We start from the raw sequence: 20651 nt of genomic DNA, 5'->3' as shown, positions 1-20651 counted from the left end.
CTTATTAAAATATTTTGCCTCCTACATTTCTGTAAGTTTGGGTTATCTGTTTCTTCACTTTCTTTAAAGCTCTTTCTTACCCTTGGCTTCACAGTCTCATTTTCGTATACTATCTCAGAATCAGAGCAGCTTAGTGAAGTCAACATTTTCGAAAGCCTTTCAGAAAAATAGTTTGACCTTAAAAGCACAAAGTAAGCTGCTTTTCTTCTGCTATGTGGTCTGAATGTGCCTGCAGGAAAACTGCACACAGATAAGCATGGAGTAGACCTAAATTGGTCCAGAAAATTAGAAGGAGAAAACAGAGATCATTTAAAATGTAGCCTGGGCCTCCCTGCTTCCCTCTCCTAGGTCACTTCAAGATAAAATTCAATTGGTTCCAGTATTTATTTCTATGCTTGAGACTAAGAGTTTTTCACATATTGGCATGGACTATGAAGGGGACCAGATGTGCCACCCCAAAATATGCTACTTTGGCACAAAGATTAGTTTGAGCTGAAGGCAATGCGGAAAAAACACACAGGAAGGACTCTCTGCCCGCCCCCATCTGCTTAAAAGCAGGTCATAAATTTCCTTTTGTAAAGGTTCCCCCTCTCTTCTCCTGTACCTAGTGGAGAACAACAACCCTTATCCCCAGAAACAGAGGAGGAACCAAGATGGGTTTGCATAAATAAGCCTTACTCAGGAACTTGTATCTGCCGTTAGTTTTGCTCACGTACTTCTCGTACCACGATTTGCACTCCTAGAAGCCTCAAATCCTTCTTTTGTTTAGTCACTTCTCCCAATTTGTTGCCCTTTGTTAAAAGGGTATGTAAACCCCTGAGTCTAATTGCTTTTGGGGGGGTTTTCTCCTCCGTGGTGCCCTTGTGTGTGTAAAATTAAAAATTAAACTTGTATGCCTTGACTTCTGTTGATCTAGCTTCGTTAAGCTAGATGTGTGGTTAATTCACAGGCCTATGGTGAAGAACCTGAGACAGCAGAGGGAAAAAATTTTTCCTCCCTGACAGCTATGCTCCGAAAGTGTGAAAATTTTATTTATTTATTTATTTATTCATTCATTCATTCATTCAACAGTGAGAGACACAGAGAGAGAGAGAGAGCACAAGCAGGGGGAGCAGCAGAGGGAGAGGGAGAAGCAGGCCTCCTGCTGAGCAGGGACCCCCCCCCCCCCATTGTGGGGCTCAATCCCAGGACCCTGGTGTCACGACCTGAGCCAAAGGTAGACTTTTAACGACTGAGCCACCCTGGCACCCAGTATGAAAATTTTAGATTACAACAAATTCTAGCTTGTCACAAAGAGACTTTTTTTTCTTTGTGTTGTTCTTCCCATGTTCTTACCAAGCATACATACACATCTTCTTAATGAGAGGTGTGGAACACAACTTCAGTTTATTCCTTCTTTTTTTTTTTTTAAGACTTTATTTATTTATTTGACAGACAGAGGTCACAAGTAGGCAGAAAAGCAGGCAGAGAGGTGGGGGGTGGGGGGAGCAGGACCCCTGCTGAGCAGAGAGCACAGGACCCTGAGCCAAAGGCAGAGGCTTAACCCACTGAGCCACCCAGGCGCCCAACTTCCGTTTATTCCAATAGTTACTGGGTTCAAACTAGAAATCGTGCTAAGGGCTTCTTCATATGTGTTTCCTCCTTAACCCAACAGCCGTATGAGGAAGGTACCACGGTCATCAGTATCTGTTGAATTAATTCCTTATTCAGGCCCCATTTTACAGTTGTAGAACTGAGGATTCACGAAGGCGTTATCAAGCAGTGAATTAACGGTGGGCTACACAGGGCTAAGTAAATAGAGGCAGCACTTCCACATGCATAATTTCTCTATTCATACAGATATTTATTTACGTTTAAGGTCAGGGTTCTGTGTTTTCTCTGTATGACATTTTTAAAGAATTTTTTCGTGCTGTAATTTACATGCAATGAACTGTACGGATCTTACTTGGTACTTAAACTTGATCCACTTGTTTTTTGCACCTGATCCGCTTTTTAATGTGATGGGGCCAGTCACTTGCACTGAATCGTATCACCTGCTTATTGAAAGACACCAACTGCCAGGCACAGGAAATGTGAACTTGATGAACTGGCGGCTAGTGACGGAGGTCACAGTTCTTCCATTGTGTTGGCTCGTGGCGCATTTGCTTTGTTAGCTCCTATTACTGGCATCGTGTTAATCTCTGAAATGAGGTTTCTGATATTAACCTGAGGCAAACATTTACAATATTCTTATGTCTGACTCAAAATAAATTTCATGAATATGCCATCTCATGGAGCTCGCTTCCAACAGCAGCTGACAGTGAAATTGAGAGCACACGGGGGTGCTCTTGGGCCTGGTCCTAGAGAAAGTTCTGAAGCAGCCTCTGTGTTCCCCCTACATGGTCTCACTCACCCTACCCTCCTGCGTAACTGAGCCCCTTGTAAAGAAAAATATCCCTAGGGGACATGATGGTTCTCGTCAGATCTTTGAAGGGCTCTCGTATAGAAGTGAACGTAACTTGTTTTACTTGGCCCCAAAGAGTGAGCTGGCTTGTTTTCATTCATTCGTTCATTTATTATTGCACAACCCCACTAAGAGCTGACTCTGTGCCAGGTATTATGTTAGGTGCATGGAGCAAGACCAAGGGAGAGCCCGCCCCTGTGAAGTTTATACTCTAGTGCGAGAGGCAGGTGTTAATCCAACGCCTTCTTTAGAATTTCTAGTCTGGAGCAGGGGATGGGCCAGGAAGAAGACAGACTTTGGAGAGCGCAGTCCAGGCCCTAAGATGAGAAGCCCAGATGCTGCTCATGAGCCAAAGGAAGAAAGGCAGAGTGGCTGAAGTGCTCAGGGGGGAGGGGAGCATGCCCGACTCCACAGTGGCGGGGGTTGGGGGTGGTATTGGATGTTAAAGAAATTGAAGAAGAAGAAGAGGGTGAAGATGTAGGACCAGCTGGTGGAAATCCAGGTGTGATGGACTTTAATTCACTCCTGGAGCCTGAATGGAGGGCCTTGGGGCGTCCTGTGTTTGTGATCACTGATGGTGTGTAAGGACAGACTGGGTAGCTCTTTCTCAAGTATCTGGTAGAGAATACACAGTCGCAGGTAACAGGTTAGACGCCAGGTGGTCTGGAAGTCTGTGGAGCCGGAAGTCTCTTCCACCCTGAGACTGGATGACGAGGTGACAGCAAGACTTATGAGGCCGTTGTTGGCGTCTGGGATTCAGACCATGAGGACCTGTCAGGTGGACACACCGGGCTGGCTGAGGATGGGGGCCGATCACCGGCGATGGACCGGGACAGACCATAGAGCTCGGGAGGGAGAAGTCAACGGTGATTCATTCCATAGCCTGGAGACTGTGAGAATAATTGAGTGCTGGCAGAAGCTAGAAAACCACATTGTTGGATCAGTTTCCGAAAAACCACACTCACCTCCTGGCACTTCTGGGAGGAGCAAGAAAGGTAACTGAGCATATGGCAAGCCCCAAAGTGTAAATTTGGGATTTGTCAGTAATACTGATGCCATAAAAGTGCACAAGTCCTTCAAAAGATGGACTGCAGGGAGCGTTTCACGTTTGGGAACAAAAAGAGAAAGAATGAGCCAGTGAAAGAGGCAGGGGCGACTGTTTCTATGGGGTTCTGTAGAGGAGATGCCTTCCCTACGCATCATCCAGTGGATAGGAAATGGGTCTGCCAGCATTTCTCAGGTCACCTTTGGAATTTATTTTGGTTAAAAATACAGGTGCTGGGGTGCCTGGGTGGCTCAGTGGGTTAAGCCTCTGCCTTCGGCTCAGGTAATGATTTCAGGGTCCTGGGATCGAGCCCCGCATCGGGCTCTCTGCTCAGCGGGAAGCCTGCTTCCCCCTTCTTTCTCTCTGCCTGCCTCTCTGCCTACTTGTGATCTCTGTCAGACAAATAAATAAAATATTTTTTAAAAAATACAGGTGCTTAGGGGCGCCTGGATGGCTCAGTCAGTTAAGCATCTGCCTTTGGCTCAGGTCATGATCCCAGGGTCCTGGGATTGAGCCCACATCAGGCTCTCTCCTGAGCCTGCTTCTCCCTCTCCCTCTGCCTGCTGCTCTGCCTACTTGTGCTCTCTCTCTCTGTCAAATAAATAAATAAATAATCTTAAAGGAAACAACAACAACAAAAACTACAGGAGCTTAGATCCCACTCCTGAAGATTCTGATGGAGAAGGTTTGGGGTGGGGACTGGGCATCCATATATTTAGATGCAATTTTTTTAAGCAAACTCAAACTTCTGCAGGGGACAACAGGAGACAGATGTTGTGTTGGGGAAGGATTTCTTAAGTCAGAAGAACAAAGATCAGAAAGGAAAAGATTGAAAATGTTTATATTCGAATTTTTAAATTCCCGCATGATCAAAGATACCGGGAGCAGATTTTTAAAAGAAAAACCGCTTTTTCGAAGAAGACATCTGTGATTTGTTAACCAGAAAGAGTTGATATTCAGAACGTCCCAATAATTCTTATAAATCAGTTAGGAAAAGACCAGCAGCCTACAGAAAGGGAGTGGGTGAAGAAGCAGGAAGAGGTAAATCCCAGAACAGCTAGCCCTCGTGTCCAGTAAGCAAAAGGAGAGATGTCCCAGCTCTTGTGTTATCAGGAGGGTGCAGATAGAAGCCACACCTCAGTGAGACACTATTTCCTGTCCTTCAGACTGGCCCAAACCAGCTTCCATCAACAGCAAGTGTTAACGAGGAAACGGAGCCCCCATGACTCCCGGGCTGCAGCTGGGAGAGTAAATAGCTCCACTCACTTTGGAAACAAATCTGCAGTGCGTAGAAAAAATAAAGATGCACCTATGACCCAGCAGTTTCACTCCTGGGTGTGTCATCTGGGGACATGACTGCCACTGTACCAGAGGAGAGATATAAAAGGATGTTGGTTACAGCACTGTTTAAAAACTGGAAACAGGGACACCTGGGTGGCTTAGTGGGTTAAAGCCGCTGCCTTCGGCTCAGGTCATGATCCCAGGGTCCTGGGATCGAGCCCCACATCGGGCTCCTTGCTCGGCAGGGAGCCTGCCTCTCTCTGCCTCTGCTTGCCTCTCTGCCTGCTTGTGTGCTTTCTCTCTCTCTCTTTCTGACAAATAAATAAATAAATAGAATCTTTAAAGATAAATAAATAAATAATAAGAACTGGAAGCAATCGAAATGTCCAACAGAAGGAGATTGGAAGAACAGTGGCTCAGTAATCCAGAAGGCTACTCAACGGCAGTATATGTGAATGAGTCAGAGCTAACGGGTACCAACGTGTGCAAATCCCAACAACAAATTGTTCATCCAGAGAAATGAGCTGCCGGAAGACCTGAGTAGTAATGATATTTGTATAAAGTTTTAAAACATGCTAAATAATATCCCATATTGTTTATGGATAAGCTCACAGCACAAATACAAAAATATGAGCAGGAAGTATAAACCTAATTATTTAGTGATTATTTTAGGGGAGGGAGAAATGACGGTGGGATCAAAGCGAGGCACCCAGGGGTTTCAAGTCTGTCTATAATGTTCCTCTTGTTGTTTCTCTCTGTCTTGAGATAGTTCATCATAAAATAGATTAGAGAAAAAAATCCAGATGATTCTGATTATAGCTAGGTTTGAGAACCAGGATCTAGAATCAGTGCTTCCCCAAGTTCAACAGGCATGTGAATCCTTAGGGGCTCATGCTATGTGTTGCATTAGGTCTGGGGTAGGGCCTGAGAGTCTGCATTTCTCACTGGCTCAGGTCCAAGGACCACACTAATCTGAATCACAAGCGCGAGAATGACCTGGGTATTCTCTAGGGTTCTTGGCAGCGGGGGACTGTTCCAAAGTGCCCGCTATGGATAGCATGCCTCCCTTTAGGGCCTGGGTACAGCCAGAGGCAGATCTTGCACACCTGACTGGAAAAACTCTAAGGACCTGGGGAGACAGACCTTGGAGGCCTTTCCCCAAAGCAGCAAAATCTGCAGGTAATCAAGGGAGGTATGCAGCAACATGTGTTATCTGTTGATTTTTTTTTCCCTTGAACCATTTTCTGTGTTAACACTTGGTGATCATGTCTGTAAGGGCCTCCTGGGCGCAAATTATCCTCGGAGCTGAAAAGTTCTCCAGTCTTGACCTCATAGGAAAAAGGAAGCTCAGGTCATTGAACAGTGGGGAAGGGGAAGAGCAGATGCATAGACCTTACATTGGCAGGAATCCTCTCATAGGTCATGGTTCTCCGCTTTCTGGATGATGGATCTTGAGCTGTGAAAAGCGGGACAGACCCCCACCCCCCGCCCAGGCTTCTGCTCTGGGAACCCACACCTGAAGATTGCATATGCTACTAGTGAGGGGATAAAAGAGGCTGTTCTGATTTACCGTCTTTGCCCTACACAGGTGTGCTTTGCTCGCACCATATTCCCATGAAGTTCCCATGAAGTCCCGTGTCCTGATGTTTTCCCCCAAACTGTAAGCACCATGAGAGCAGGAACCACCACACATCTCAGGTTTAGTACCTGAGCCCAGTACCTGGTACCTCACATGTGCTCAGGAATGATTTATTCAATGAGGGAAAGATAGAATTTTTTTTAATGAAACTTTTTATTTTGAGAGAATCATAAATTCATATGAAGTTGGAAGAAGATGGAGAGAGGCGCACCTGGCTGACTCAGTCAGAAGAACGTGCAACTCTTAATCTCAGGGCCGTGAGTTCAAGCCCCACGTTGGACGTAGAGCTTACTTTAAAAAAAAGAAAGAGGGGCGCCTGGTGGCTCAGTGGATTAAAGCCTCTGCCTTCAGCTCAGGTCATGATCCCAGGGGGGCTCTCTGCTCAGCAGGGAGCCTGCTTCCCCCTCTCCCTCTGCCTGCGTCTCTGCCTACTTGTGATCTCTGTCTGTCAAATAAATAAATAAATGAATAATCTTTTAAAGAAAGAAAGAACACAGAGAGATCCCTCGTGCCCTCTACCCAGCTTCCCCCACAGTAGCATCTTGCATCCGTGGTGTGCGGTATCGCAGCCAGAAAGTTATCGTGGATACAGCCTACTGGTCCTCAGTTCCTGTTTTACACTCAGTCCCGTCACACCTATGGGTTTGTTCAGCCACCACCACAGGCCAGGCAGGGCATGACTTCCTCACCACACGCTCCCCAAGCAGCCCTTCATGGCCACACCCACCTCCCTACCGTCTTGTCATTTCAAGAATGTGAGATAAATGGAGTCACACAGTCTGTAACCTTCTAGGATTGGCTTCTTCATGCACCATAATTCCCTGGAAATTAATGTTGGTTTATCAGCTGTTCTTTTAATTACTGAGCAATACCCCCATGAGCTGGATATGCCATGGTTTGTTTAATCATTTGCCTCCTGCCCTTTTAAAAAGGATTTATTTATTTATTTTAGAGAAAGTGTGAACCGAGATAGAGGCAGAGGGAGAGGGAAAGGAGAGATGCAGATTTCCCCCTGAGTACAGAGCCTGATGCAGGGATCGATCCCACACGACCCTAAGTTCGTGACTGCTGAGATCATGACCAAAATCAAGAATTGAATGCTTGACCAACTGAACCACTCAGGTGCACCCTAACCATTTATCCTTTCAAGGACTTCTAGGATTTTTTTTTCCAGCCTGGAGGTATTCTAAAGAAAGCTGCTACAAAGCATTTGTGTACAGAATTTTGTGACTATCCATTTTCATTTCTCTGGGATAAATGCCCAAGAGTGTGATTACTGGGTCATATGGGTAACTGCATGTTTAATTTTCTAAGTCACTGCCAAACTGTTTTCCAAAGAGGCTTAGCTTCTCATTTTCCATTCCCACCGAGATGTGTGAAGGGTCTGGCTACTCTGATCCTTGCCAGCGTTTGGTAGGGTTGCTGTTTTTTATGTAGAGAGAGAATTTCAGAGGTGCTGGTAGGGATCGTTATCGATAGGAACTTTGCAGGGAATTGCCAGAAGGCTTGAATTATAGTAGAGAACCAGGTGAATTCCAAAGACATGTCTTTGTCGGAAACTCAGTGGATACATAAATACTGTTGGAGGAAGATGTTCCAGAAAGTTGGAGAAAGAGGATTCAGGTGAAAAGGGTGTCTTAGTGAATAACATCAGATGCATCCAGAGGTTGTCAGAAAATCTAACGGCAGGTCGGGGGTGAGGAAGGGGAATGAGGAGGAGGCAGGAGCCACCTGAGTATAAGCAGAGCAAAAGTGAACATACGTTGTCACTTAATGATTCATTGATCCAACCAGCGTTTACGGAGCAGTCGGCTATGAACCACTCTGTAAGACACACAAGGCATAGTGATGACCATGACAGATAAGGTCCCTGGACTTTGGAATAACCAACATTTATTTAGTGGCTACTATGTGTCTGGTGCTGTACTAAGCACGTTATGGTGTCTTTCTATCTTCCCATGGAGATGGATATTATTTTAGCCCATGTTACAGGCGAGGAAGGAGGCTCAGAGAGGGGAAGTAACTTGCCTGAGGTCACAGAGCTGGTGTGCCAGAGAGCTGAGCTCCAAGTCCTGTCTGACTGCCTGATGGCTGGGGGGTCGTGCTAAGGGTATGCTGAAGATCCTGGTCAAGGAACACGTGACACCCCAGCCCCAGAAACGGGATAGGGGACAGAGAGCTGTCCGAAGCAAGAACCAAGGGGCCCTGATTTCCAGGGCTTCTTACACTCTACAAATCTGCCTGCTGACTTCTTCCTTCCTTGTATCTGAACTGTCTTCAGAAAAGGACAAAATTCTTCCATTTCATCTTTGGAAATCACTGTATGATCACATCTCTGCTTTTCAGGTGTCCCTTACCTTCGGAAGAGACAACTGGTCCAAGCTGTTCTGGTTCCTGGTGTTCAGAGGCTCAGGCTCCGTTTAGGCGGAAATCTGTAGTCTGGTTCATTGTTTAGCCTCTCTGTTCCTCAGACCGGGGGATCTCTCCCTTCTGTCTCTTACTCTCTGCTGATCAAGAGGGCTGAGGCCTCTTGACATTGAACTCTGCTAGTCAGTGGGCTTCTGAAAATCTGCCTGTCGCTTTTCACAAATGCTATCAGCTGACCCAGGAAGAGTCCCCACACTCGCTGTTAACTGTTCCAGCAGGACTGGAAGTGACAGGGGCCTGGATTAGTGGGGTCTGGCTGGTCATCAGGGGGAATCACTAATCTCCAGGTCAGTCAAGTAAAGGACCCGTATCCCCGAGTGTCAGCTTCCTTTCTTTCCTTATTTAGTCTGACTCTCTGGAGGGGATTGTCCTGCTTTCCGGGAACCTGATTTATATAACGGTAATTTTTTTCTAGCCTCTGCGGGGCTGGAAGTCTTTGCTTTCCTCCCAGGCCTTACTTGGAGACGTAACACGAAAGCCCTCAGCTCTGTGCCTACTTGCAAGGCGTGACCCAGCATCCTCACACATTAATTTGCTAAAACACCGTTTATATTTAAAGCCCAGAACAAATTGCATGGGAGTGAGGAACTCGAACTCTCCGGTTCTTTTTTGCACCTGACTTGTGCTGGTGACATGCTCTTGGGTCCCAAGTACTCTCTAGGTGGGGTCACACTGCGAGGGCAGCCCTGTGAGGGAGGAGACGTGATGCTGAGCTGCGAGGCTGCACTTGGCCCCAAACCTCCTCTTCTTCTGTGGGGGTGTGATGTTTTATTTAAAACTCTCTACAGAGCGGATAATTGTTTATGTCGAATGTCCCTTTCCAGGGCTCTAACAACCTGAGAACTCATCCCACTAATAAGAGCCATAATACAACAGCTAACACGCATTGAGGAGTTTTTATGGGACAGAACTTGTGCTTAAAAGAAACTTTTATTTGTTCTAATTTATCCTTTCTAACCCTGTTAAGTAGGCGATACTATGAGCCACATTTCATACAGGAGGGAACCACTGGCCAGAGAGGTTAACAACTTATGCATCTGTGAATGAGTCACACGCGCGTAAGGGCCATATGACACGTCCTCCCCTGAAAACAAACACGGCCTTGTCCCTCCTGATGAAAGTGCTGCAGCATGGCTGACGGGTTTTCCCGGGGATTCCAGAATCATCTGGAAGGGCAGTATTGTTCACAACACTGTCTGTGGACCACCTGCATCCGAATCCCGGCTGTTTGTTAAAGTAACAGCCATGCTGAGTCATAGCCTCTGGGAATGGGGCCAGGGAATCTGCATTTTTAGAAACCTTCCCCCAGGGATGCTGAGGGACTCCAGTATTTCCATTGCCTTATTAACCCCAGTCTGCCAGGAGGCCTGAAACCAGCAATAGGGATTTGCGAGGTTATGCAACAACGGTCAGGCAAACTTTTTTTCTGTAAAGGGCCAGACAGTTGATAGCTTCAGCTTTGTGGGCCATAACGTCTCTGTCTCTGTCACAGCTGCTGGGCTCTGCCCCATCGTGATGCAGACGCCTTCACAGACGCCCTCGCAGACGCCCTCACAGACTCCCTGTAACCAAAGTGTATGGCCGTATGCCAATAAAACTTTGTTTGCTGTAACAGGTATCTGGGGGGGCCCGCAATCTGCTGACCCCCGAGAGTCATTCCGGCCCGTCAGCCCTCGGACCACCTCTTTCCGTGGGAGTTCCTCTTCTCCTCTCTGTTAACGACAGAGAACTGTATCCTCTAAGATAAAATCACCTATTGTCATAAACCCTGAATCTTAGTGACATAAAATAATAAAAGTTACTTTTCACTCATGTCCCTGGGGATCTTCTCTGTGGTCACTCGGGGACCAAGCCCGCTCCTTGTTGGGGCTTTGCCCCTGTTGGTCCTCAGAGCCCTCTCCAGTCAGCCAGCGGGTGAGGAAAGACAGCAAGGATTATGCATGGGACATTTGTACGGGCTGGGTCTGGAAGAGGTACCCCTCCTGAAACCACCAGAGCTCCACAGAACAAGCAAGCAGCTTTAACAAGGGTTAAAGCTAACCAGTGCAGTCTCGTCCTGTTTGGAGTCAAGAAACAGTCCAGAAACAGTGATTTCTCAAGCCTGTGGGGCCCTCAGTCTCTAGACCTTCTCTGTTCCCTTCTTCCTTTGTGTGAAACCAGGCCGGTTCTTGCCTGGGCTCCTCTCTTCTTCTTTTTCTTCTTCTTCTTTTTTTTTTTTTTTTTAAGATTTTATTTATTTATTTGACAGAGAGAGAGGTCACAAGTAGGCAGAGAGGCAGGCAGAGAGAGGGGGGGAAGCAGGCGCCCTACTGAGCAGAGAGCCCGATGCAGTGCTTGATCCCAGGACCCTGAGATCATGACCTGAGCCGAAGGCTCTCTATCAAACAAACAAACAAAAAACCAAAAAGCAACTTTGCTGAGGTCACCGAGGAGCAGCAGCCCCACTGCAGTGTCCGGCTACTCTCCCTCGGGCTGCAGGCTCAGAAGGCACGGGGCCCCCTCCCACGTAACCGTAGGGCTACGTTTTATCATATATTCTGCCCGTGTCCCCTCGATCTCCATCCTCCATCCTCCCAGCCGCCGAGATCAATTTCCTCCCTGGCAGCTGCCTGCCTCCCAAGCAGGTGCCATGTATTTTAGGCCGTTGCTATGGTAGCACCCCGACTGCAGGGTACCCACTTCCGTATTAGTTCGGGTGACACGGCAGCTTTAACAGGTAAACCGAAATGCTATGAGACTGACCCAACTCAGCGTCGATTTCTTGCTCGCGGCGTATTCTAGTACAGATGTTCCCGGAGGTGTGGCCTTGGTCTCCTGGAGACCAGGTCTTTTCCCTCTTGAAGCTCTGGTCTCCTGCAGGTCCTTGTGGTCCCTTCCACCCTGCTGGCCAAGGGGCAGGAAAGGAAGCTCCTAGACATGGCGTTAGCGCTTCTGCCCGAATTCTCTTGGCCAGAGCTCAGTCAAGGGGTCGCGCCCCGCAAGAAGGGCTAGGAGATGTCATCCCGTGGCAAGTGGGAGATGTCATCCCGCGGCAAGCCCAAGAGGAAAAGAGACTAGGTTTTGGCGGGCACATCGCAGTGTTTGCTCCTTGGGCCAGGACTGCCTGACGGACTAATGACCAGTGGCTGAGGATGGAAACTGTCAACAGGCAGCCTGCCTTGGAGCGAGTGAGACCCAGACGGGCGGATACCTTCATCGATACAATACACTTTTCCTGCGTGTCCGCTCTGTGCCGAGCGGTAGGCCAGATCCTGGGACCCGCAGGAGAACCAAACTCTCTAGGAGTTCTGGGGAACTCCTTTAATCGTATCTCCTGTGCTGGGTGCCAAGGGGCCAGGGAGCCTGGGGAGGGAGCTGGGGAGGCTGGAGGGTTTGGTAACATGGGGGTCGAGTGCCTCCTGCAGCCGCAGAAAGGCTCCCAGTGTCATTGAGCCTGGCTCTCGCCATTAGCAAGCACTGTCTCCGCAGCCAAATGCAGGAAATGTAATTAGAGGGGGAAAAGGGCAACTGATAGCAGATGTTCTGTTTCTGTCTCTATGGGTTGTTTTCATAGGACACTGCTTTCCCGCTAGGCAGCTTCGAAGGATGTGGTTGCCCCAGGATGCGGGGCTGTCATCTCTTTTTGTGTTAGTTTCTGGCTGTTGGCAAAGTTAGGGAGCTGGCAGTGTATCTGAGAACACCCTCGGTGGTGCTTAGGGCGGTCCAGGGAGGGGCCCAGAGCCTGGCATCCTTTCCTCTTCTCACAATGTTGGTCATTTGTGTTAGAAGCTGCTGCGGCTGTTGGTGGTGGGGCAGTGCCCCCCCCCCAAACTGAAGCAGTGAGCTGAGCAGGGCAGACAGAGCTCTCAATCACCAGCCATTGGGCATTCACTCTGCACCCCATCTCTGACCTGGTGCAGAGACGCTCCTATCACTAGACCCCACTCTCTCGGTAACCCAGGGCCGCGGGGAAGGATCTGGAAACTGTTATGTAGGGCACTGGCGGTATTCTCCCGGAGGGTTTTCAGAACAGGCTAAGAAAATGGGCCTAGAGGACATATTTAATACAGACCGGAATAGGCCATGGAAGAAGTTTTAAATCTCTTTCAGAGACTCTTCTCAGGGGTAGAAAAACCCAGTGTCTGGAAGCCTGGTAGCCTGGGAAGCATCTGGGGCACCCTTCCAAGCTGCATTCGTTAATTTGTTGCACATTTTCTGCTAGGGAAGTGAGGACTACAAAAGGTTAAATTTCTTGTATAAGATTAATTCAGCCATCTCTGTGAAATGGTGGAAGCAGAATACCAATAGACCCTCGTTTCTCTCGTGCTGTCTTGCTTGGAGCCTATCAAAGAGTGTCCTGGCAAAGAGTCAGGTCTGTGGCTGCTAACCAGTGCAGTCAGTCTCTCTCTGAGCCTGCCAAGAAGGCTGTAATTTAGAAAATGTAGCTACCTTTTAAGGAAGGATGAAAAGGTACAAAATGCACCTTTCTTTGCATGTTAGATCCCAAATATTTTGGAGCGATGGAATGTATAGCTCTGGTGCAATTTGGTTTCCTAGGGTTGGGGAGAGTTATTTGCATGACATCTACAAGAAAAAAAAACTTGTTAAAGCTGCTTGCTTGTTCTGTGGAGCTCCGGTGGTTTCAGGAGCACCAGCTTGGGGGCACCGCTCGGGGTCCTACACAGACCAACTCCTCGATAAGATGTGTGTCTTTTGAGTATGGAACTCTGCATTCAAGATGTAAATGCAGTAAGAGAGTTTTGCCCTGGTTTTAATTGCTCTTCACAATGCGTGTGACTTTTCTTATCTGACTTAAGCCTTGGTGGGGGTGGGGGGAGGCCCTGGGGCTGGGGGAAGTATTAGCTATTGCTACATAAAAACTAAAGATCGATCCTTGAAGTTAGATCTTTAGGTTTTCTGTCAGTACTGCTCTCTCTCTCTCTCTCTCTTTTTTTTTTTTTTCATATTGTCATGTTGTCGTAAATGAAAAGGGGTGGGGTGGGGCCTGCCAGGATTTGGAAGTTTCTTCCTCCTATTTAAAGTTTCATTTCTGCTCTATAGCATCAAATAATGCTGGTTATTTTTACGGTGAATATTTGGGACAAAGAGGCTCTCTTAAACGAAAGATAATTGCAAGCTTTGTCCCTGGCCTCAAGTTTACTGCAAGGCTTCTCATCCCCTTTGGTTATACAGAAATGAAATTATAAACCACCAGTAGCCTTGGAAATCTCAATCGATTGCAAACGACTAAATATTTAATTCAATCATTGCCTATACTTCCAGGGATGACTCGGGTGTTTTTCTTTTTACCGAGGGCTCCGTGAACGCGGGCTCTGCAATGGCTGCTGGGGACTGTGTCTGTTGCAAGGAGGCTCCCCTGCAGTGAGGAGCTGGGGCAAAGCCGGTTCCATAGCAGCCCTTGTTGCAAATGGTAGTTGATTTTTGCAGAAGGTTTGTGGCCAGATCGCTATGTATAATACTGATGAAGCATTTTTGTTCCAGCTCTGTCTCGGAAGACCTAGGCTGTAGACGTGGGGATTTCAGTAGGAAACATTATGGATCTGTGGAGCTGGTAAGTTTACACTGTCTGTTCAGTGGTAGTACATTGATTTAGAATTAGAGCATCGCCAAACTCATCAGATCTTTTGTTGTATATTTACTGTCAGACCATGTGGATACCGTGTAAGGCTGGGATGGGAGAAAAATGCCTATTGAAAGGCCATAATAATTTGATCATCTTTATTTGTTTTTATTGTTACGTACTCTTAATCTGTGCCTTCCAGTTTGTTAAAAATATGTTGTGGCTGGGTATTTTTCTCTGGTTGCATATCATTGGGGTATGTAATCAAATGATTTATGAATTAAGAGAGGCAGCATTTGGTTTTTATATTATCTTATTCCTAAAAGTTGATAAATCTAGTTTTTGAGGTTTAAAGATGATTGAAATACATGTTTTGATTTTCTGTACCTTTGCTTTCTGGGTATGTGGTAGGAGTGAGAATATTGATGAGATTTTTTTTTCTTCCTGTTAAAAGTATATTTGTTGGGCTAGAATATACTGTAATAGATGATTGATACCTGAAATGAAAATATCCACATTTTCCTTATGAGAGACATTAGGATTTATGTTATGATCTTTTAAAATAGTATACTTTCATTTTAAAAGAGGAATAATGAAGGCATATTTTAGCTTCAGTCTTTTAAAGGACAGAACTGTGATACCCCCCCCCTCGTTGCATGGAAATTTGAACAAATTTTCAGGAAAATGTGCTCATAGAATTCTCTTGTTATTATTTAACACTATTAAAAACATTGAATTTATTATTTCTATCTATTTACAATAAATGAGTTGCTTGGATCCATTTCTGTAGTACCCAATTTTCCTCCATTAATATATGCTGCAATTTGCAGGGTTTAAGTAGTAGGAAAAATTATACGGGAGTTGTGTACCAGTAGCATTTGATTAGAATTCACTCATGTATTAGAGACTTGGCTGTGCATCTGGCCCAGGGCTGAGTATTCTTGAAAACATAAAATAAGTAAAAGATTTGGTCCTTGTTCTTAAGGAGCTTAGTGTCTTGAGCTGGGCAGATAAGATACATAAAATATCTAGAAAATGAGTTGAATCACATAAAAGACACATTGATGGACTCCACCAATGCGCGTTCTGTGTTGCTGGTGGCACCGGGCCAACTCAGACCACCACCTCCCCCGAAGGAGCAAGTGTAGAACTATGTAATTCAGGGCGGGGAATGGGTAAATATTGGAGAGGGATACAGAATAGGGCCTGGTGGGGGTGAAGAGAGGGGAGGAAGTGACCCATCCTAGCCAGGGATCTTGGGGAAGCAGCCGGGAAGGCCTCGCGGAGGCGGTAGGACGGACGGACGTGGGTTGGTGGTAGAGAAGACAGACAGTGGATATTTGCAAACAATGTGATTCTTGGCAGTGATGTATGCCAGGGCCAGTGAGCAAATGGCCCTGCCTTGCAGAGTGTGTGAGGCAGCATAGCTGACTGGCCACAAAGCAAGCAGGCTTGGAAATCAGGCCTGGCTTCACTTACCAACTCCAGCACCTACCACCGTCTGTGCGTTTCTCTGAACCTCAGTGGTGCTGAAGAAGTTGTGCCATGAAGTCGTTTTTTCCCATCATTTCCTAGTTGTCCGATCTTGGACTTCTTTTGGCCTCCTTTCTCTCATCTGTGGGGATAATACATTATTATACATTACTATATATTATATAACTGGGGATATTAGTATTATCTATCGTATAGGGTTGTCAGGAGATTAAGTGAGACGACACTCATAAACACAGGCCACGGTAGGTAGCCAGCCGTGGTGGTAAAGATGAAATTTGGTGGCCAAAGGGGAGGACCTGGCTTGCAGGTGGACTTTGGACCTGATCCAGAAAGTCCCATGAAGCTCTCGTAAACTGTGAAAGTGGTGTTTGGGAAGAGCTCAAAGGTGTGAAAGATGGACTCTTTATAGACTTGGGGGAAACCACAGACGGTCAGACCGGGGAGGTAGTTGAGAGCAGTGGTTCTCAAACCTAAGCTCGCATCTGAGCAGGTCGAGCGTTTCTCAGAACAGACTGCTGGGCTCCCATCCCCAGACTTTCCAATCTGGTAGGTCTGGGGTTGACCCAGAATTTTTGTTTCTGGCAAGTTCCCCAGGGATGGTGATGTCACTGGTCCCAGGATCACACTTGAAGAAACCCTGCCTTAGAGAAAGAACCCCAGGCTTGTCCTCGGTCATCTTCAACTTCATGAGGCAGCTCAGTGACCAGAATTCTTCCTTCCATTTGTTCAGGTTTTTGCTCTGGAGCCATCGGTGTGTGTGTGTGTGTGTGTGTGTGTGTGTGTCTTTCTAGCTGACTTTTAAAATAGTATAAACTAAATTTTTAAAATGGATTTAAAAGCCCTACATATAAGTTCCCTGCCCCATTGCCACTTTTTTCATCTCATTTTGGTACCTTCCAATCTTTATAACGACTAACCTCGGTTCCACCTAGCTGTAATCAAATTACACATATAATTTTGTCTTCCTCTTTCCTTATTCAGCTGTGTTTTGTGAATGTCTTCTCATGATATAGTCCTCATGTTACCATTTTAACTGTGTGATAGCCCAACATCGTTATAAACAATTCTCGAGGTAACAGTTCCCCTCCTTTTGTAAAATTAGGCTGTGTCAACTTTTCCCTTATTAGTAATGGCACGCCCTGGTGATTGGAATGATTGAGAAAAATCAAATGAGCCAAGTTCCATTTTTGCCATCTAAAGATCTCTTGAAATTCTGACTCCTGTGTTTTAAGGAAGGAGACATTTACTCTCCTCTATGACCACCAGGAAATTATTAAAAGCCGTTTCTGGGGGCGCCTCGGTGGCTCGGTGGGTTGGCCCGCTGCCTTCAGCTCAGGTCATGATCAGGGTCCTGGGATCGAGCCCCGCATCGGGCTCCTTGCTCAGCGGGGACCCTGCTTCTCTCTCTGCCTCTGTCTGCCTCTCTGCCTGCTTGTGATCTCTGTCTCTCTCTCTGTCAAATAAATAAATAAAACCTTTAAAAAAAAAAAAAGCCGTTTCTGTGGGGGTGGCTCAGTGGTTAAGCATCTGTCTTCAGCATCTGTCTTCAGCTCAGGTCATGATCCTAGGGTTCTGGGATAGAACCCGATGTTTGGCCTGGAGGCTGCTTCTCCTCCCACTCTCCCTGCCTGTGTTCTCTCTCTCACTGTCTCTCTCTATCAAATAAATAAATAAATCTTTAAAAAACAACAACAACAGCTTGCTTTTGTGTTTTTTATGTGCATGAGAAAATAAGTTTAACTTTTTTTACATACCTGTTTTGATGAAATTGTTAGAAACCCAATAAATCTTGGGCATCCTGAAACTTAACATTTGTAGAAGGGTGCAAAATTTGAAATTTTGGCATCGACTTCTTTTGACCTTGAACAGATGAGGTAGAAGTCCTTGTGAAGAACCAGGCTTGGCTGTTACCATCAGTAATGAGGACAGATTTGGGGGCTCAGCTGCCTTGTTTTTGGACTGGGTATGACTTGTGCGTGAGAATGTGGAAGCTCAGGCCTTTATAGAATCCCCCATGGTGGGGATTCTCAGCGCTCATCCAATGCCCATGTATTGAAGGCAGCACCTGCCCCCTTGCATCAGGCACAGTGCTAGGCACTGAGCAGAGGGAAAAGCAGGTTCTCTGCCCTCCTGGAGCTGTGGTCCGGCTTTAGGAACCAACCCGATCCCGGCTGTTCCCTGCCTCCATCAGGAATTGTTTCCTTGCAAGGAACAAAGACCCACTCAGTCCAGCTCAAGTCTAAAGCAGTTCTCTGAGCGCGTGTAGGTGAGGCTCACCGAAATGAAGTGCGGGAAAAGCCCACCTGGGCCTTCTGGGACCCGGAAGCCGTCAGACTTTCACTCATCTCGCCCGTTCTCTCTCTCTTTCAGCGCCGATGCCACCCCTCCGCCGGCCAGCCCCGCACACACGGTCGCCTCTCTCCGGGCTGCTCTCCCAGCAGTGGCGGGGGGTTTTAACACTTCTTTTCATTATGGTCAAATATATACAACAGGAAATTTGCCATTTTTTAAAAAAGATTTTATTTATTTATTTGACAGAGAGATACCCAGGGAGAGAGGGAACACAAGCAGGGGGAGTGGGAGAGGGAAAAGCAGGCTCCCTGCTGAGCAGGCAGCCTGACGTGGGGCTCAATCCCAGGACCCCGGGATCAGGACCCGAGCTGAAGGCAGGCACTTAACGACTGAGCCACCCAGATGCCCCAAACTTACCATTTTTTAAAGGATCATTTCAGAGGGCAGGAAGTACATTCACAACGTTATGCCACTGTCACCATTGTCCACTATCAGAGTATTTGTCATCAGCCCAAACAGTGACTATGCCCATTAGACAGCAAGTCTGCATTCGCCCTTCTGCCCCAGGCCCTGGTAACCTCTATTCTGCCTCTGAATCTATGAATTTGTCTCCTGTAGGGACCTCCTGTAAGTACAATTCTGCAATATTTGTCCATCGTGTCTGGTCTGTTTTACTCAGTGTGAGATTTTGAACGTTCATCCATGTTATAGCACGTATCAGAATTTCATTCCCTTTCGTGGATGCATTCTGTCTTTGGACGCACCACATTTGGCTTATCCATTGATCTATCTCAGTGCACACTTGGCTTGCTTGTCCTTTTTCACTATTGTGAATAATGTTGCTGTAAGCGCTGGCCTGCCAGTCTGGGTTCAAGTCCCTGCTTTCTTCAGTTCTGTTGGGTCTGTGGAGTGGAATTACTGGATCATATGATCATTCTATTTTCACTTTTGAAGGACTCCCAAGCATGTTTCCATAGTGGCCACACTGTTTTAGGTCTCCACCAGCAATGCACAACGGTTCTAGTTTCTCCACAATCTCACCTATATTTGCTCCATTTTGTTTAAAAATTTTTAAAGATTTTATTATTTTTTGACACAGAGAGACACAGCAAGAGAGGGAACTCAAGCAGGGAGGGAGCGTGGGAGAGGGAGAACATGCTTCCCACGGAACAGGGAGCCCGACGCAGGGCTCGATCCCAGGACCCTGGGATCATGATCTGAGCCAATGGCAGACGCACAATGACTGAGCTGCACAGGCGCCCCTCCATTTTGTTTAATAGCCATTCTAGTGCGCTGTAAAGGGGTGCCTCATTGTGATTTACCTTTCACCCATAACCAATGATATTGAACATCTTTTCATGTGTTTATTAGTCATTTGTATTTCTCCTTTGGAAAAATGGTATATAAGTTTTTTGCCTTCTTTGCCCATGTTTTAAAAAAATATTTATTTATTTGACAGAGAGAGAGAGAGAGATCACAAGTAGGCAGAGAGACAGGCAGAGAGAGAGGGGGGAAACAGACTCCCTGCTGAGCAGAGAGCCCGATGCTCGATCCCAGGACCCTGAGATCATGACCTGAGCCAAAGGCAGAGGCTTAACCCACTGAGCCACGCAGGCACCCCCTTTGCCCATTTTTTAATCAATTTGTTTACTTTGTTGTTACTGAGTTACTGTTGTTCTAAGAGTTCCTAATATATTCTGAATATTAATTCCCTTATCAGAAATGTGATCTGCAAATCTTTTTTCTTGTTATGTGGGTTGTCCTTTTAATCTGTTGACAATATCCTTTGATACATGAAATTCTGTAGTTTCCATGAAGTGCGATTCATCCTTTTGTTGGTTTGTTTTGCCATTTATGCTTCTGGTGTTACATTCAGGGAGTCATTACCAAAGCCAGTGTCTGGAAGATCTGCCCCTTTGTTTTCTCCTAAGAATTCGATACTTTTAGCTTTTATGTTTTTCCTTGATCCATATCAAGTTGTTGGATGTGGTCTATGGCGTAAGGTAGGGGTCCAAGTTCATTCGATAGGTTTATGATTTATTGGGAGCTATTCTGTGTGTGTATGGAATGATATAGGGGTCCAGCTTCGTTATCTTACATGTCAATATCCTGTTTTCCCAGTTCCATTTGTTGAAGAGACTGTCCTTTCCTCATTGAATGGTCTTGGCGTCCTTGTCTGAAATCAGTTGATCACACATGCAAGGGTTGGTTTCTGGGTTTTCTCTTCGACCCCATTTGTCTAGATGTATGTCCTCACACCAGGGTGATGTTTCAAAATATTGGCAATATAATGTCTCTTCTTTCTGAAAACCCTTCACTGGCTGCCCATCCAAGTCCAGACCCTTTACAAAGCCCTATAAGAACCTGAGTGATCCGGGTTCTGCCTGCCTTTTCCACACGCCCTCATGCCACTCTCTCACTGTGCTTCACACGCTTGGCCTTGTTTTGGTCCCGAGACCATGAGAGTTCT

The 20651-nt window shown here is 46.5% G+C and overlaps 1 protein-coding gene across 5 annotated transcripts in view; it reads left to right on the top strand.

The window, feature by feature from the left end:
- Positions 1 to 20651, top strand: part of GARNL3 (GTPase activating Rap/RanGAP domain like 3) — a 143658-nt gene that overhangs the window by 22524 nt on the left and 100483 nt on the right. For 2 of the 5 annotated variants that reach the window (XM_059410765.1, XM_059410764.1), the window contains exon 3: positions 14317 to 14386. In XM_059410765.1, coding sequence (XP_059266748.1) covers positions 14317 to 14386 — 70 coding nt within the window. Of the gene's footprint in view, positions 1 to 12946; positions 13285 to 13543; positions 13564 to 14141; positions 14246 to 14316; positions 14387 to 20651 lie in introns of those variants that run through there. The other 3 variants (XM_059410766.1, XM_059410767.1, XM_059410768.1) reach the window with 3 other exon arrangements.

This window comes from Mustela nigripes, chromosome 9, assembly GCF_022355385.1.
Source record: "Mustela nigripes isolate SB6536 chromosome 9, MUSNIG.SB6536, whole genome shotgun sequence".
Taxonomy (NCBI): domain Eukaryota; kingdom Metazoa; phylum Chordata; class Mammalia; order Carnivora; family Mustelidae; genus Mustela; species Mustela nigripes.
The sequence above is the reverse complement of the archived record's forward strand: the minus strand, read 5'-3'. Positions and strand labels throughout refer to the sequence as shown.